The sequence below is a fragment of the Truncatella angustata genome (assembly GCF_020726525.1).
Source record: "Truncatella angustata strain MPI-SDFR-AT-0073 chromosome Unknown BKA67scaffold_5, whole genome shotgun sequence".
Classification (NCBI taxonomy): Eukaryota; Fungi; Ascomycota; class Sordariomycetes; order Amphisphaeriales; family Sporocadaceae; genus Truncatella; species Truncatella angustata.
In genome coordinates, this window is record NW_025763385.1 from 2,060,896 (window position 1) to 2,078,724 (window position 17,829).

The 17,829-nt window shown below is 48.0% G+C and overlaps 5 protein-coding genes across 5 annotated transcripts; 2 read left to right on the top strand and 3 right to left on the bottom strand.

Annotated features, from left to right (window-relative positions):
- Nucleotides 1-215: 215 nt before the first annotated feature.
- Nucleotides 216-1,838, top strand: BKA67DRAFT_310049 (ADP-ribosylglycohydrolase-domain-containing protein). Its single transcript, XM_046096137.1, has one exon. It carries the CDS (start codon nucleotides 309-311, stop codon nucleotides 1,698-1,700), a length of 1,392 nt encoding a protein of 463 aa, XP_045957406.1. The 5' UTR covers nucleotides 216-308; the 3' UTR covers nucleotides 1,701-1,838.
- A 1,708-nt stretch (nucleotides 1,839-3,546) lies between these two features.
- Nucleotides 3,547-5,127, top strand: BKA67DRAFT_692381 (uncharacterized protein; the record flags this gene model as incomplete). Its single annotated transcript, XM_046109209.1, has 2 exons — nucleotides 3,547-4,649; nucleotides 4,718-5,127. Exons 1-2 carry the CDS (start codon nucleotides 3,899-3,901, stop codon nucleotides 5,125-5,127), a joined length of 1,161 nt encoding a protein of 386 aa, XP_045957407.1. The 5' UTR covers nucleotides 3,547-3,898.
- A 2,219-nt stretch (nucleotides 5,128-7,346) lies between these two features.
- On the bottom strand, nucleotides 7,347-9,431 carry BKA67DRAFT_568660 (GLEYA domain-containing protein). Its single transcript, XM_046103045.1, has 4 exons — nucleotides 8,784-9,431; nucleotides 8,592-8,730; nucleotides 8,259-8,539; nucleotides 7,347-8,202 (listed from the first exon to the last, which is right to left on the bottom strand). The coding sequence occupies exons 1-4, from the start codon at nucleotides 8,975-8,977 to the stop codon at nucleotides 7,545-7,547; spliced, it is 1,272 nt and encodes a 423-aa protein (XP_045957408.1). The 5' UTR covers nucleotides 8,978-9,431; the 3' UTR covers nucleotides 7,347-7,544.
- Nucleotides 9,432-12,328: 2,897 nt separating this feature from the next.
- Nucleotides 12,329-14,254, bottom strand: BKA67DRAFT_593160 (lysophospholipase; the record flags this gene model as incomplete). The annotated part of the gene is made up of 1 exon (XM_046104914.1): nucleotides 12,329-14,254. The coding sequence occupies one exon, from the start codon at nucleotides 14,252-14,254 to the stop codon at nucleotides 12,329-12,331; it is 1,926 nt and encodes a 641-aa protein (XP_045957409.1).
- A 1,315-nt stretch (nucleotides 14,255-15,569) lies between these two features.
- On the bottom strand, nucleotides 15,570-17,133 carry BKA67DRAFT_310092 (uncharacterized protein). The gene is made up of 2 exons (XM_046096138.1): nucleotides 17,097-17,133; nucleotides 15,570-17,041 (listed from the first exon to the last, which is right to left on the bottom strand). Exon 2 carries the CDS (start codon nucleotides 16,929-16,931, stop codon nucleotides 15,609-15,611), a length of 1,323 nt encoding a protein of 440 aa, XP_045957410.1. The 5' UTR covers nucleotides 16,932-17,041; nucleotides 17,097-17,133; the 3' UTR covers nucleotides 15,570-15,608.
- Between the last annotated feature and the right edge of the window lie 696 nt (nucleotides 17,134-17,829).

Here is a 17,829-nt window from a genome sequence, read left to right on the forward strand (position 1 = left end):
ATTCTTCATTGATCTTCCGCCCGAGCAGCTCATTTATATCCGAGGTCTTGCAATGCCCGGTATGTCTTATTCACTACATGCGACATCCTATGCGGCCGTGATATTCTAGAAAGGAAAAACTAAACAACATGATGGATGCGTGGACCGTGCGTCTCTGCTTCGCCCGGTGGGGCGTTGGACTGAGTTGGCGACAATTACCAACATGTTCCACGTAGGCAACCTCGTTCGCTCATGCTTGGTATTTCCAGGCAGTTCATAGCTCAGCTTCTTACTTTATGGTGTAGGATCGCCGCTGCCCACATCAAATCATGAAAGACACCACGCCTCCCATTATTTCGGCCATTGCTGTATCTAAGAGCCTCCTCCTAGATTCGCTTCACGACCGTGTTACCGGTGTGCTGGTCGGAGCGGCCCTTGGCGATGCCATTGGCTTGTACACCGAGTTTCTCTCAGCGGAACACTCTGCTTTCTTCTACCCTGCTCGCCAGTTTATCCTCGCCCCGGATGGATATGATGGTAAGGGACCGACACGCTTTCGCGTTGACACGCATCGGATGAAACATCTCCCCGGCGATTGGACTGACGACACCGACCATGCGCTACTGCTCCTCCTCGCCGCTCTCCGCAACGTCGACGCTAGCATCTCTGATGCTGACCTCGTTGCCGCAACAACAGCAGACTTTCCCCCGCGTCTGAAGATATGGGTTGACTGTGGTTTGCGCGCTCTTGACAAGATGCCCCTGGGTTTGGGAAAAGTAGTGGCTAGCGTGGTACGATCGCATACTTTCGTGACGGACCCCGAAGGTACCGCACGAAAGTGCTGGGAGTCATCAGGCAAGCGCAGCGCATCAAACGGTAGCCTAATGCGCACGCACCCACTAGGGTTGCTGGCTTTGGCCCGTGATGAAGAAGTGGCCTTTGCTTTAGGTGCGGCTGTCTCCAAGACTACCCACGCAGACCCTCGCTGTGTTATTGCCTGTGCCATTGGTTCGGCACTCATCCGCGGCGTTGTCCGAGGAGACATTGATAATAATTCTGATCTGGATTCTGTAATAACACGGGCTTTAGTATGGTTCGCTACCCAGGAACAGCCTTCGCCCGGTTACAAATTGGACGTGGCCGAACTAAAAAAGCACACAGAGGTTGAGGGCCTCGATTCTTTAAAATTGGATGATTCGCAGGGTATGGGATATGTGTATAAGACCTTGGGAGCCGGGGTATTTCTTTTGCGGAGCGCCATAAAGGTGATTCGGGGTGGTAACCCTAGCTTCCGGGCGCGGCTCAGCCTATTCGAGAACCTGATCACTGATCTTGTGATGCATGGCGGAGATGCGGACACTAATGCATGCTTCGCTGGAGCTTTGGTCGGTGGCTACCTGGGATTCAAAGCGCTTCCGCAACATTGGTGGAACCATCTGCGCCATGGAGACTGGCTCATCTCCAAGGCCGAGGCCTTGTGTCAGGTTCTAGGTATCACAAGTGGCGACTACGACGCCAAGGAAGACAGTGACACTCTTCCAGATGGCGGCCGAGGGATCCTTAGCCAGGAACAGATGGACGTTAGATGGACACATTTAATGACGGATGTGGAACAGCGACTGCGCCAACGAAAGGAGTCACTCAAAACATTAGACGTGCCGAGCATGCCAGCGTCAGAAGAGAAAAGTAGACGATGGTTTCGGAGGAAAAGGGTCCCCTGATAATCGATTTCCATCGATACAGAAGGATCTCATGTTGTGACGTTTGTCTTCGCCAGCTTAAATATGTTTTACGACGAGCAATTACTCACCATCTGTGCTCCTTCTAAGTAACTCATAGAAAGTCCATATGCCTTGTATCTGAGCACCTGCGGCATTGAGGGCGTTCCTAAACGGCGCGTTTTATATCGACGAGTTATTTTGCGGTGCCTTCAACAAACACATTTAGGTTGGGTCTGCGTTGACAAGACAAGTATTGGATTCGCAAAGCATGTAATATGGCTCGGTCCGACGCCAACGCATGCAAGAAACCCCTTGAGCAGCAGCATATGAACGACCTTCCACAATTCAGCACTAGCGTTGTGTCCCGTCACTGCTTGAGGCAAACATCATTGTCAGGTTCGTTGTCCATAACTTGCACAACTTTCCGCAAATTGTTTACAAAACAGTTTAGAGCGTTTCCTTAGTGGTTTGACATCGGTAACCTTATATGGAGAACTAGTGATGAAGGGGGCCAATCAGAGGGTGTCTAGATAGTTGATACTTTAGTCTGAAGCATGAGTTGAGGCTTTTGCCATGTTGAACCAGACGGCAGGACGATCGTATGGAAATTGCACACATCCCACCAGAATTCGGCATCTTACGCAGCTTATAAGCCGCCCAAACTATTCTAAAATACCAACCCAAAAATGTAGCACTATTTGAAAAGTATCTAGTCTATTTATAAATTAACTTTCCAAACTTTTTTTCTTTCTTAGTTATCGAAGTTCTGTAGTAAATAGGTATGCGAACTTCGTGAGGATGTTTGCAATTTTCCATGCGGGCGTCCTGACGGCTAACGGTTCCTCTGGTTGCGACTGATCTAGAATTGTTGTAACGCTCATTGGTCGGCTTCAACCTTCCACGTTTCCAAAAATCAAATAAATGGGACATGGTAGGTTGTCTGATTTATGATGTTACCGACTTGGTATGTATGATCTACCTACTCCACAGGATGGGTGATCCGTCGCAAGTTCTCACATAATTCAGCACAGCTATAACGGCAACCTCTACATTGTAGTCAAATGGATTGTACCATCTTCTCCATTACGCAGTTTCAGTTACTTAAATGGATGGAAATTTGATTAAGCATGCTAGTCATAGCAGAAAACGAACAGTTATCCGCTTTAAAATAGACTTCAAGCACTTCATTTATTGTCTACTAACGTTGCTATCATGTTGTATTGCTAATTCCATCCCGTACTCTCGCTTAAACTGGATATTTGATGAAATTGATCTTCCTAAGCCTACCTAAGTTCCCGGTGCTAAATACCACATCGCCCCTACATGTTATTTGGAGGATGTCAAATTTGTAGTTCTTAGAAAAAGACGAGCATACGCTTTTCCCATTTCCTAGAGCAATTGTTCGTTCCAATAAGTTGAAAGACTGCCTGCATCAGACGCCCTAAATAATAAGCAGCATAAGCATAGGTAAATCTGAGACATTCTGATACAGCTTACGACGGAGATATGGAATACAGGTGCCCTTTATCAATTCCTCGACGTTTTTAGAGGGTAGATGGCCTGGACCCTAACTTAATGTTTGCTAGCAGTAAAGATGCCATCTCGTAAAATGATGAACATGAGACCACTGTCACGGTAATTGTATAAGCATTTTTACCAGATGAGCACTTTATTAAGCTGTACGGACCGAACTGCGTCTGTTATGGAATGTTGAATTAGACGGATTCCTTTCCGGTTGAGTGCCTAGTAGTAGTGTTTTTTGGTGGGGGAGGGGGGCGTTATTTGGCAATAAGGTGGGCAACATTTGGGTGCCGGACTACCCCATCCTCATACCAAGCAAGCCGACGAAAGACATAGATCAGTCAGCCCTGTGCAAAATAAGTGGACCCAGGGATCTTCCCGGGTTTCAATATTCCGTCGGACGCCCAATGGTAATACTGTGTCTGTCCCAGAGCAGGATACTTGGCCATCTGCTTGGATAAATGTAAATATCCCAGTGTTCCTCGTTCAATCATCGAGGTTCAATTTTTCTAAAAGCACAAATTGACACGCTTCAACTATGGGAAAGCATAAACCAATCCACCACAAACTCCAGCGCAGGCCTTCCCGGGAATTCGAGGCTACGCTCTCCAAAAGGGTCAGACCCAACACCGGTCACTAACGTCGGCAATGGCTATAATACGTTCTTTGAGTTCGCCATGCCCACTCTTCTCCAAGTCGACACTCAATCGGGCGCAGGCTCAATCACCTCCCAAGTCTATGTCTGTTCTTCCGCTGAGCAGGTATTCAAGGCGATGAACATCGAAGCTGCCATGGAGATTGATGGCGGCTGGGGTTCCTTCCGAGACAGAATAGACTTCATCCAATCTATAGGAACGACAACCACCTCTGTCATCGTTCTTGTGGTTGCCACTGTCGTGAGCAGCACCGAGACTATCAAAGGTCAATCGTGGATTCAGCCCCCTGATACCGCGTTTGAAGTCTACAAACAGGGTGGAGATTGTTTCATCTCTTCTATTTCTAAGGGAGGCCAGTACCTGGCAGCGTACACTTTCGTAACATCCGATGAGACCAGTTTCGAGAGCGTCGTGAATGTCGCGAGTGCAACATTCCCCGGGTGGGGTGTGAATTTTGGAGGCGACTTCGAGACTCGAATCCAGAACATTTCAACGGCGACGAGCGTTGCGTGCAACTTCAATCAAACGGGTATCGGCTTTTCAAAGGCAAAATTGCCAAAGTGTGCGGCTGAAATCGTCAATTTTGTTAGTGATTTTGGCACACTGCCATTGGACAACCCGGCCGTCTTCAAGTACTCTACCAATTCTTATAGCTCCGTGTCCGGATGCCCTGATTTCTCCCATATCGATGCTTATCGTCGCACATACGTGGATCCTACTCACAACACCCCGCGACTATCCGACTACGAACTACTCGCAAAGACAAACCTCAGTATCATCCAAACAGTCTCCAATCTTTACGATCATTACGGCTGCATCTCAACTGATTCCCTGCTGCAGAACGCCCCCCTCACCTCAATTCCATGGTAGCCGATATCACGGGTTGGCGCGAAGCTGTAGATGAGGACCCGACGAAGCCGGGCATTACTACTCCATCAATCGACAAGACTGTTCTGGTCGTGCCACACCCACGTTACGGGCTACTGGTAGAACCTGCCGCCGGGACCTACGGCGGCGGTGCTTTTACCGATATCGACATCAAACAGATTGCGCTGCGTTTGCTGCCAAGTAAAATAATCATCCGCGGCTGGGATGATGTTGACGCCTTAATAACGACATACGAGCTCCAGGAGGGTCCGAACTTGTCATTCACAACCAGTCACGGCGGAAATGGAGGCGTGAACTCTCCCGAGATTGATCTCGGCCCTGGGGAGTTTATCACAAGCATCACCGTGTACTGGGGTGATTAGGTGAATCGGCTGGCTATCACGACGAACTTCAACCCAAAAGTGATCTATCCCCCTAACGCCTACTGGGGCAGCAGCAACCAAACCTTCAATACCCCTCAGAACAGCTGCTTTATCGGCTGGGCTGGACGAAGCGGCAGATTTCTCGATTACGTAGCACCCGTCTACGTCCAGTTCCAGCCTTGTGAATAGAAGGGACTCTTTAGACTTGTTGAGCGTACGAAGCTTATTCCTAAGACTGAGCGCCCATCCAAAGCATCACTCGAGGCGGCCATGCCCGACGAGACGGCCGTAGCATACGTTGTGGAACAGTGGGCCAAATCAATTTAGCCCAAGATCAAGGAGTCTTACATACAGAAGGGCGGATGGGAACGCTGGTCGCAGGTTGAGCTTGCTAATGCTTTTCAGAAAGCATTCCCGCATCCGACTGTTCAACGAGAGCAGCGCCCATACATGGACGACGCACTGATAGCGGACATAACGTTGACGCTCAGCGGAGAGATATCCCAAGTGATCGAATTAAAGTGTGAGTCGCTGTGGCAAGATGGTTATGGAATCTCTAGGTTCTGGGGTGCACTTGAAGGTGACATGTGGAAGATCGCTAATAATGGCTTGAAAACCCAGAACCTTCCTGGTCGGATCTGGGTGATTGGCTTCTCGGTCGTCGATCAGGTCACGCAAGCAGGCATTCAATATCCATGGCCGAAAATTTGGAATGTGACTTATACGCCGTTGACTGCAATCGATAAAGATGGTTTCTGGTTGTGTGTCTGGTGGATACATAGGGATATTCGTGCACTTCGAAGTGCCAAGACAGATGGAAGAGAAGAGACCTGTGGATTTGAGGCTTAAATCAACTAGACGCTCGCCCACGTTAGCTTAGTCACGGGACTTGTTATTACAAAACATCGTGACTGGTATCGGAGTTAGTGAGACGCGGCTTGTTCTTGTATTTCGATGGGATAGGGTCACGACCACCAGACTCTCCGACTGATTGTTGCTTATCTGGTCCCAGAAACATGAGCTTTTCTCTTGTTGGCGTTAATAAATGGTTTGCACGACTCCATTCGAATGTTGTAGATCAAGGAGAGAGATCAACTTCTGAGGTGACACATCTCTCTTATGGCATACTATTGTTCGCTTCCTGCATAGCTCGAATCTATAAACCTCGCTCAGTCATTAGTCCTTTAAGATCGCCGTGAGACTTATGAGTTGAGGAGTGCTCAAAAAAGCCTGGCCTACGGTCAAGTGTCCCGCAGCATTCGACTTGTGATGATGCGGATCAATTTAGATACCAGAAAAAAAAACACGTGCAAGATCTTCTAAGATCGTTATCTTTGGGGCAAGTTGGCAATCTCACACCAGCATTTATGAAAGGCGTTCGTACACAAAGACTTGGATGTGCTATCTAGCCGCGTCGCGCTGGCCGCCTCTAGAGAAATCAACGAGTTTCTAAGTGAATCGAGGCTCTCAGCTACCCTCGGAGCTCGTCTTACATGTCGCGCTCTATACTTTCTCTTAGTAAAACTAGTGATTAACGCAGCTTTACCCGCCGATCATAACTGCTGGGAAAGGGGAAATGTCTCCAAATGGTAAGCTAAACACACTCTTGACCGAATATGTCATTTATCATGGAAGTCTGAACCGTCCTTGTACTCAAGGTCATAATCAAGGCATCGTATGGCACGATGAACACTAAGCAGTGAAGAAGCACTTCACTCTAGAAGACCACCAAACTCCCTGCACTCCCGGAAGGCTTAAAGCAGCCCACGTTAGAGTACCTATGAATCCTACTCGGTAGTCAGGCAGGGCTATAATCACCCACCATTATAAAATCTTCATGTCTTTATCCCGTCGCTACAACTCACTCACCGGTGTGCCAAGTACTGCTTACAACTAGAGACATGTTAGGCTTGAATATTACAAACGTGTGGGGTATTCAGATCATTATATAGGTTTATTGAACTATTATAAATCGCACGTCACTATCGGCCGCACTGACTATCATTATTTGAATGTACGGATTATTACGAGTTATACCCCTATTCAATTGACATTCCGCGGCTATTTCTCAGTGCGATTCAGAAATATCAAAAGTCAAAACAAACTGATAGACATATCTATTATATGTACGCTTTTCTCGATCTTTTTCTATTGCCCGACTGGCGATTAATAGTTTGGGAAATAAAATATGTTCACGGATCAAAGGTAAAGTGTTTTAACGGATATTATATTTCTTTAAATGTACTTTTCATCAACAATGATGATATTATTAAGAGTGGTTAAGAGCAGAGGGTAATAGTGAAACTCTGGTTCCTGATTGGCTGAGAATGCCACCGCTAAGCATTACGCTAAACACCTCTATGAGAGAAATGTTACGATCTAAGTGGATTTTTTGACACTACTATCGTGACTGCCTCTCAAGAGAAGACAGTTGAGCTGCAAGCCTGAACAAAGTATCCCGTGCTGTCAGTCGTTCTCACTCCGCTCGGAGTAGTGACGGTGAAGTAGCTCTGCGCGACACCGCCACCATTAGCCCAGAGGAACGCAAGCGGAATGGCATCCCCAGCGTTGAGTGCGACGGTAGCTGTTCCAGTAACGTATCCGGCACCAGTACGGCTGGCCTTGTACGCCGTGTTCGAGTCGCTCCAGCTACTATATGCAGCGTCGCCGGTCCAGAGGTAGCCCCAGTTGTCAATGTAGTCCTTCGAGCTAGAAAATGTGTATGTGCCAGTCTCTTTGGCGATGAAGAACCCCTGGAGCACGAGTGCAGCCTGCGTAGCGAGGAAAGCAGAGTGGTCAGAGAGTGTCAAGTACTGAGAACCGCCAGACCAGTTGGGCGTGCTGAACGTGAGCGACTGCAAGACACCGCTCCAGTCAGGCGTCAGGGACTTGAACGCAGTGGAGGTAAAGCCACTAGAGCTAGAATCGGCGTTATACGAGTGGGTGTACTTGCGATAGGCGATGCCGTTGGATGCGATGGTTGTCGCCTCGGCATAAGCAGTCAGTGTCGTGGTTATGGTTGTGGTGGTGGTCTCCGTGTGCGTGTTTGTCGCAACTTCGGTGGTAGTCTCGTAACTGAAGAAAAGTGTCAATTGTTGCACAAGTATGTCTCCCTTCCATCTTTCACTTACGCAGTTGCAGTCGGCGTAATGGTATTGGTTGTAGTGGCTGTGATAGTGCCGGGTACAAGAGTCGTGGTGACAGTCGTAGTGGTAGATGGCGTGGGGATCGACAAGCACGAGCAGGCAGTCGAGATTACAGGAGAAGCCCAGATTGTAGGAATGCAGGTCGGCTTTGACACTTGTTCGCCACGCTTCAAGATAGTACCAACGGGGACAGATGCGGTGTAAGCACTATCCAAGCAAGTCAAAGTGGACGTAGACGTAGTGACAGTAGTAGTCTCCGTCGAAATCTGTTATGTAGCTTTAGAAACGATCCTGATTTCCAGACACCACATCACGTACCTCTGTCGCCGTCTCCGTGATGGTGATATCCGTAGTGGTAGTCGACGTAGATGTGACAGTGTTAGTGACAGCGTCGCCAGTGACAGTTGCAGGCACCGTGGTATAGACGCTAGCTGGTGTTTGAGTTGCAGTGGCGGTACTATTAACTAATTAGACTCTAGCACCATTTCAGAGCTCGTGATTGTGACATACTAGGTGAGAGTAGGAATTGACAAGAAACGTGAGCAATAAGATGTTGCCGCAGAGTCCTTCTTCAAGGCTGAGACAACAATGACGTTGACCTTGCAGAACAGCTCGTTCAGCAATACATTTGCCGAGTTGCTGCTGGTCGGAGCAGCAGACACTGCCAATGGCAGAAGAAGCGCTAGAGAACTTGAAGATCGCATCTTTCCTAGGCTGTGGAGTTCACACTACTCAACTTTGTGTGATTGGTTGATGTTGTCGGTGCTGAGCTGTGTTGATCATACCAGAGTGCCGAAGCAGATCGACGTTATATATCCTTATGGTCATGACTTTTTCGCGAATTCAGTCATCCGAGTCCAGATTTTCGAAGGCCGCGCAATGCATTCATTGTCCTTGAGAGCTATTGAAACAGTTTTTACCAGATTTGACTAAAGCTCAGCTGCTTACTACCTTCAGCTTGTCTGTCGTCGGATAGTATGGGCGCTTTTCAACGAAGCCATGCTTATCTAGGCTATAGGTCAAGATTTAGCCCTCGAAGTAGATCTTGGCTCGCTGATCGCCCGCAGGGTCCGTGGCGGGGCCCGAATTCAGCAGAGACTTTCGTAAATCTAGACGGTGTAAGTGCGTTCGTGCACCCCTGGGCGGGTCGGACACGCTATTGAATTTCTGGGCGGATCAAGCATCGGGAGAAAATAGTCCGGGGCTTGCATTAGGTGCTCAGCTGGCATCAGCTACGGCCCAGAACCAGCTCGGCACTTATGCTTAGCCCGCTACGCTATATTCGGTGCCGCTTTTTGATGGCTTAGAGAATCCAATGTCTAGCATTTGACTTTCTTGTTTTCACATTCATCCCTATGTTGAAATTGCATGGGTTCGGCAAAGCCTGATAAAACGCAGAAGCAATACAAAGAGCACATGTCGCTTTTGACCACCAGCGTTGGTACTAACCGTAGGTCATGATTCAAGCTAGTCAGGCTTGAGGATGTGGGGTTTTCAAGGACATGTGCAACCCTGTCTTCAGCTTGTGGGTTGAATATCAACTTGTGGCTCCATAGACACCAATCTAGAAGGCTTAGGAACAATCTAAATTACCTAAGGGAGAGATCTTCTCCGAAACTAAATTAGTTTCCGAATTCATCCAAGCGTTTAGCGTTCTCCTCAAAATCACCGCAACTATTACCACCAGATCTTCTGCGCTCAAGCGGAGGATATTTCTGTCACAGCTAGTCTAGTCTAGATCCTAAGTTAACTAACCTTAGTAGCTGAGAGATAACGAACGGTAGGTAGCATGTCATATCCTTGCTAACTGTTGGGCCGCCCTATTTCAAACCACGACAATCAGGAGAAGCTCAATTTATAAATAACCTTCTCAAGCATTCGACCTACTCGCCTCTCGCTATCAGTTAGGCACCCGCGCATATAGCGCACACAGAAGGATGATATCAGCTTATCTATATCACTGAGTTGCATCTGATGGGACCTAAATGTAGGTCTTGAAACTGACATGTGAGACTGGCGGTAGAAGGTCTATGCCATAGGTGTGTGATATACGGGCTGCATATGGCGAGTTTTCGAAACAGGACAAGATTACGAGGAGTATATTGATTGCTCACTTGCTCAGTATCAGTGGGTAACTATGTGTCCGGTAACCGTTATATGCATGGTAAACAGGTGGCTGGAAAGTCCGAAATATAGGTAACTGGGGGCCTATCTCAATAACGTGATTAGCCTACATCTTCCCTATATCTTTTCGCGAATTCATTTCCTTCCAAGCTTCTAGAAGGAGGCGTGAAGATATATTTGGAGCCACTCACACGTGGAGCACTCGTTCGCCTGCTAAAATTCACATCCCACACGCGCAAACTCATTATTTGTACCCAGGCAGCTATAGGAAAATACTTCTTTACATGCTCCATAAATATGTCACACGCTTGTGGCCCAAGTTAGTCTATGATCGCCATTGGCGGAGGAATGGATGCTATATGATGTTAACTACATTTCTGACCACTCGTTCATTCGCAACTCTCTAGCCCACTTTCTATAAGCTCCGATTAGCTTTACTATTTAATTGTTTAATCTTTACTTGAACGCAATCGCTGCTTTTTCAGACTCATGAGAGGATGAGGAACTGCGCAGCACAGATGGCGAGTGCAACTCGCATTTTCAATTGAGTGCCTCGCCATAGACTGCACTGATTTTCCTTTGCATTTCTAAAGGGTACGAATCGATATGGCTGGCTGTTATGATGTACATCTGCCAGTTGTGTTACGGGTAGAATCATAGCTAGATGCTTGCGGATCTACGTATTGAAAATCGTTTCACGATGGCGATACCTACAGCGCTACCCAGGAGGCGATACTGCATCCCTAAATCGACGGTGAGTCTTGATGGGATGAATCTTTGTGTTCTGTGCTGCAGTGAGGGGAGCATGTGCGGGATGATATATCGAAATGTACATTAGCGTTTTTTGTCCACCACGACGTGACCCTTTACATAAAAACCTCAAAGGGAAATACTGATTCTATGACGTAAATTATTAGTGCAGCACTCCGTATGAAACATCTCTTGAGACGGACAAATCTATTTAGCTGGAGCTCTCATATATTAAGAAAAATGTACTATTAGTAATATTGCTAAGAGCCCTCGATTGCCAAATAACCTCCTTGGAAACATGGTGGTTATATGAGATGCCTGGCGACCATCACGCCATTTCTATAGTATGAAAGAGATACTGAAGCATCCGGAGGTGATGGAAAAAAAGGAGAAAAAAAAAAGAAAACCCTTTTCATGAATACAGAGTTCCAATCATGAGAACTAAATGCGGTATATAATGGGTGTTGCACGGGTTCACAACAGGAAATCAGTCGTTCGTTTTATTGCGTATTTCATGAGCTATTATCTATCATATAACTCAGTCACTCATTTCTGAAGATTGGATTTATCTCTAATAGCAACTCTGGCCCATTTCTATAGCGCTAGAGCTCAGATTCATCGAGGTCACTGCGCGTATCAATATTGAACATTGGAAATGCCTTCTACGCTGCAGACGATCTGCGAAGCATGTCTGGCGACCGAGGCGTACATCGCTCTACTTCTAGACGGCAGTCTGTTGGTGTCTTTCATAGTGGTTGACTGACTGCAACACGGCTCGAACATTTTGATCAACCATACGCGTACCAACGACTAGACTAGTCGATTTACAAACCTGGCAGAGCATATGCTTTCAATTACTCACCGTTGACGCTCTTCCATATGGTACGCTCTAGCGTTCAGCGACTCTAGTTCGGGCACAGAGGGCGCGGAGAGCCGCATGTTTACGGCCATCTTAATTGATTCTGACCTAGCAATTCTAGTGGACCATTGTCAACTTTGTCTATTAAATGCACTATGTTCGTATATGCTCGCCTGGAAATGCGAAGGTGTTGCTGACCCTCATAAGAGTTTAAGCGAAGATCCCAGGAGTTGAGTTCTTACACCTTTAAGTACACTTCCTTCTACATCGAGGAATTTCCTCCCGGCATGACCTGAACATGCTACAGTTGTAATCTTCTCAATTAAACTAGTGTCGTCATCAACACAAGTATAGCAGCGGCCCAAGTAACGGCCCTGGCCCCGAACGGGGCCACAGCTGCAGTACTCTCAGCTGTCATCATATTACCGATGATATAACCAGGCTCATACGCCGTCACAGGTCGATGATCCAACGTTCCATTCCAGCAGTATCGCCGGAAGCAATTTGCGCAAGCACCTGGCAGCTGCTCCTGAGCTCGATCCATGCTGCGCAACACCATAGCACAGCCGACACATACGCGCCACTCCGAGTCCAGCGTACCATTGCCCTGAGTAGCCGCGTTGTATCCGTTCAATATGATTGCATCACGCTGCCCTGTCTTATAGCTTGGGTCGAAAGTCGACACATTGGAAGCAGCCACATACGGTGCGTTGGGAATGTAAACTATCAGGGGCGGCGGAGACTGGTCCTTGGATAGGGTAAAATTTGTCGTGTCGCAGCCGAAGAACGTAGGACGCTTGTTCAGTCCCATATTTATAAATGTCTCGGCGTCGGGGATCGCAGGAAATAGGGTGCTGTTTGCAATGGGGGATAGAGATCGCTCGTATGTGGCGCGAAGCGCAGTGCCGTTGGGCCAGTTGGTCGCGGTATCCGCAGAAGAGTCGATGGCAAAGATAACGTCTACAGCACGATCGGGTTGCAGAAGCGGGGATAGAGGTAGGTTCTGGAGGTCCTCACCGCCGTCGACCAATGTCAACTGAGGGGAGTTGGCGTTCGGGTTTGCGGCAGGCTGCCAGTCCCGAAAGGGGTTAGGCGAGTACTGCGCAACGTCGTTGCTGCCTTCGCTGAGGGCATCCAGCACGTTGAAGAGAGTTTCGTTCAAGAAAAGAGGGAGGTTCTCCGTGTAGCTGGACAGGTTCTGGAGAAGGAACTGGTTGAACAGGGTAGAGGATGTACCCATGACGAAGCCAGCCTGATCGAAACCCTCCACACATACGCCGTCCTTAGGCACGACACCCGCAGAGAAGTTCGACCCGATATAGCGAAGAGGCGCAAATCCGTAGGTTGTTGGATCCCAGGAGCCCATCTCAAAAGGGTTGAACTCGTAGATGGTGGAATTGGTACTGACGATGGTCTGGCCTGGTGCACGACTGTCGGCTACGAGGATAGGGAAAGGGATAGAACCTGACAGGAAGTTCTCTGAGCGAGCGATGGAAGAGAAAGTATAGGAGGGCCCGCCCTCGTTGTCGTTAATCAGCTGGTAGCTGAGAGCACGGCCCCAGTAGTCCGTAAGCGACGTATCCCAGCCCTCGGCCTTAAACGAGACCTCAGTAGCTAATTCAGACCAGTACTCGGCGGTGTTTACGGCAGAGAGACCACGTTTCGCCGGTCCATGGAAGATATCGTGATCGAAAGCCCAAGCTTTTGCCTGAATATCCTGCACAGTAGAGAAGTTATTGCTGTATATGGAGCCCACTAGCCAACTCCCTCCAGACAGTCCGGAGACGTATGTAGCGGCCTGAAGAAGGCCGTGAATACCGTCTTTGGATGTTGTTTTCACAGTTCGGTCGTCAGCTGCGGAGAGGAATCCTGCTCCGTTCATGAGGGCACGGTAGCCACCCCCAGAGAATGCGATTCCGACCCGTGGGAGATCCAAATGGTCGCTGAGGATTTGAGAACGGAACTTTTGAATGTCAAAGTCGGTAATTGAAGACTTGTCTAGAAACTGGATGATCGGGTTGGTGGTGGCATTTCGGCGCAGATGAAGCCAAGACAACTCCTCTCGTGACAGTGAAGCCGCAGTGCGCAGTATGGGGCGATCTTGAGGACATGTCACAATGCTAGGGGAGTAGTTCCCTGAAGGAGAATCTGGAAGTGCGCGAAGTTGAACGATTGGGGGGAAAGAGGGGAATGCCAGAACAAAAGCGTAGGAAACGAGAGACAGGAAGACGATGGAAGGAAGGATCATATTGCTGGTTAGATAGTACGTAGATGATAAGAATCATACAGAAAAGTGGTTCAAATGAGAGCAGAGACAGAAGCAGAATGTTTATTATTTATACGCCAGAATCATCACTTCAGAATTCAGACTAGATCTCAACTTGTTCTCCGTACAAGGTCACCCCAACATCAACTCTGCACACTCACCGGCCCACTGCTCGAGATACAGGGATGCAGAAAAAGTATGGTAGATAGTCCCAGACCAATACTTGTCCCCACTCCTGATATGTTTTACACTTCCCCCAAGGCATCTCGCAGGGCAAACTCGTTCAGGGGGAGATTACCAAAATTGAGTAAAGTCAACATTAAGTTGATCTCAGTTGTTTTGTCATACGGAATAAACTTACCGGATCGGTCAGGCGGTTAATAGGGATAAGCTTAGCATGACAGATGACTTATTATAAGCTTATTATCAGAGACGGTGACTAGAGGAATAAGTTGCGACCCCTCCCCTGAAATATATTCTCAATTGCGACTGGATCCATATGCACAGGCTTGCTTCAAGAGACGGGTTCCATGATCTGTATATGGAATGATGTCCTAGCAGCACGAGACTTGGTGATGGCTGAAACCAGGGGTTGGTAGGATTAAAGTTCTGATGATATGCTTGTTTGGCCAGTTTGGCACAGCTCCTGGATTGGTCAACAAGCGGACCATGGTCATCCGAACTCTTGCCCTCTAACGCCTTCTTAGTGCTGAAGTGGGCCTTGTCATTGACTTAGTCTGTGTAACATTGATGTAGTCTAGGCATTCATTCACCGAAGTAGATCCTTGTACACTGAGGGGAGCTGGGATCTTCATGAGGCGTACAAAGAACTCCGTCGCTCGGTACTTCTATTTCCGTTCTTAACATTATTTGGATTTGGTCACCGTTTCCAGTTTTTCACATTCTTCCAGAAACGGGTGACTGTTGGTTTCATTGCCCTAGCCTTAGCTAAGTTGGGACATTCTTTAGCCGAATTACGAGGCAACGAATCACAATCTCGTCAACATCAGCTAAGCCACTCATATTAATGCGAGGATAAGAAGCCTCGTATACAAATCCTCTAGACAACCTCATGTTGATACCGATTTTATCCCCAATTAATACGGACTATAGGCCGTGTATCTAGTTGTCAGCCAAAAGCCATCAAAAATGAGACGGCCATCAAGATCACCGCGACTAGTTCTACTGGCACGCCATCGGCGTGCACTTCCACGCAATAAGGTTTCGACGGACTGGTACGGTGGCGAATATGCAATCACAAATTGTGCAATCATATGGATGGAAGACTGTACTTCTAAGAAGGAATTTCAAGCTTTGATGCTTTTCAATAAGATAGTCAATTGAAACTTACATTGACTGCGCCTTTCACAATTGAAACTGTATCACCAAGCTTTAGCTCCGGAAACCCAGCCTCAATCAGGTTGGCCAGCTCCATGCTATCCCAAACCCCTTCGCGTATGCGTGCAGAGCGGAGAATTTTCAGAGCTCGCCTGCGGTGTCTTACCTCATCGCTGTAGCAACAGACAAATGAAGTCGACGACATGATATTGCTCTCGAGGGTGAAAATGGGATGATTGGAGGAGAAAGTCTGGATCAACAGCTCGGCTTGGTCCAGAATGCTATCTGCGAGCATCGGGTCGCCGTCCGGGACTTCTTCAAGCATAGTTTCCCATACGCGTTGTCGCAGGGTAAGCATCATGATCTCTTGGCGCTCCTGCTTTGTCATAACTCTCTTCTCCGCCTCCTCGACTGTCCTGTCAAATCGTTTCCTCCAACACCTGAACCTGTTTATAATAGGTCGTAGTTCGGACTCATAGGAGGGGCCATAGGTTGGGGGAGCCCTTGACACGGTAGCAACTCGCCCATATCCACCGGCAATGTCTAGCAGGTGAGAGATTCCGTCCTCAGGTAAGCGACTCCCACCCTCCTTAGCCAACGCAAAAGCCTTGTTGTTATAGGTGCTAAGGTCGACATCGATATCCCAAAGAAAGTCTCGAGCAATATGGAGGTCCTGAAACGGTTGTAATTTATCCTCTGGAAAACTCGGAACCGGTATCCTGTGGGAACCCAGGTCGGGCACGACTTCGTCTTCGCTGTACAGTGATGCCTCAATACCTAGGCGTGAGAATAGAGTAGCAATTTCACTTATAGCGTCGTCGTTATTCGTGCGGTATCGAGTAGTCTCCGTTGCGTAATGGGGTGGAAGAGAAACCAACAACCGTGAGCCGGCCTTCAAGTGTTGTATAGACTCAGCCGAGCAACCCCTGATATTCTCAAGGCAATAGAACAACAGGCAGCAGGTGATGATGATCCGAATATCGATGGGTTTACCAGATGAGATGTGTGGAAGTAATTGATGAATCGCCTGGTTGTACCGCTGAACTGTGAAAAAGTCCAGGCGTTGACTTTCCTGCAAGTTTGAGGGGTTCAAACTTCTTAGCAAGAAGGCTTGATGAGCAACCCCAAGAGCTGTGGTAGCATATCTCACAGCAGGTATCGCATTGCTCAAAGGCAACACGTGGCGATCCCAAAAAACAGTCGAGTCAGGGATTAGGGCAAAATCCGTGATAGTGAAGGTACGAAAGTGGTGAAATAAGGCTGTCGTTAAACCGTCGCCGAAAGAATCAGGGTCAAGGCATGCTAGGGCCAGAGGAGCCATAGACTTGGCGTTATATTTTGCGTTCGCATATGCTACTGGCAATCCCTTCCGTAAGATTCGACTTTTGTTCAGGGGAAGGTAGCCGTCACATTTTATTTTGCTGTCTCGACCTGTTCTATTGTCGGTTTTGGCATACACCGAGGTATCTGGCTTCACGTAACTTACATCTTTTGCATGTAGGCTTTTCTTCATCGCATTTCACATGACGTATCCTGGGGTAAAGCCACGTGGTTAAGGTTACGAATGGCTGAATATAATGTAATCACTCACTTGCTATGTAGGCGCGGTCAGCCAAGATCCTCCATATTATTGTCATGCGGCAGGGTTTTCGCAAAATATGCCGGTCACACTTACCACGTCAGGCAACCTGTCCTGACCTTGGGAGCAGAAGCCCTTGTATGCTTAGGCTTCCTTTGGAAGGTCGTAGGGTCACTCATCGCGGCAACAAACGCCAGGTGGTAAGGTGGTCCTTGGCGCGGACGGCAAAGCTATTCTGAGAGGGACGAGGCAACAGGTTGGTGAGCTTTTGATGAGTTTGAACCTTCACTCAGTGCAAATTCGCTCTTGTGTAGAGGTTGGTGATGCAGGCCCCGTAATTGTTGAGGTCTTGTTGGTTGTTCCGTTTTCAGAGCCTATTGTCACGCATCCCCTTGTCCTGACAATTGTGTGGGTACAGCAGAAATTTCAAGACCTCTCATTAGCTGCAGCGTATAAACAAGGGTCATGCCAACTCATGTTAGTGTATGAAACTACTGCGGGCCGCGTCCAAAAAGGTCATAGAGATGAGACGCAGTGGATTCTGCTCGATCGTCGATGCTATTGGCTGCAGCGTATAGAATGCCAGCAGTTCGTTTCACGAAAAACACAGTCCTGCGATGCTAAGCGGACTAGAGCGGAT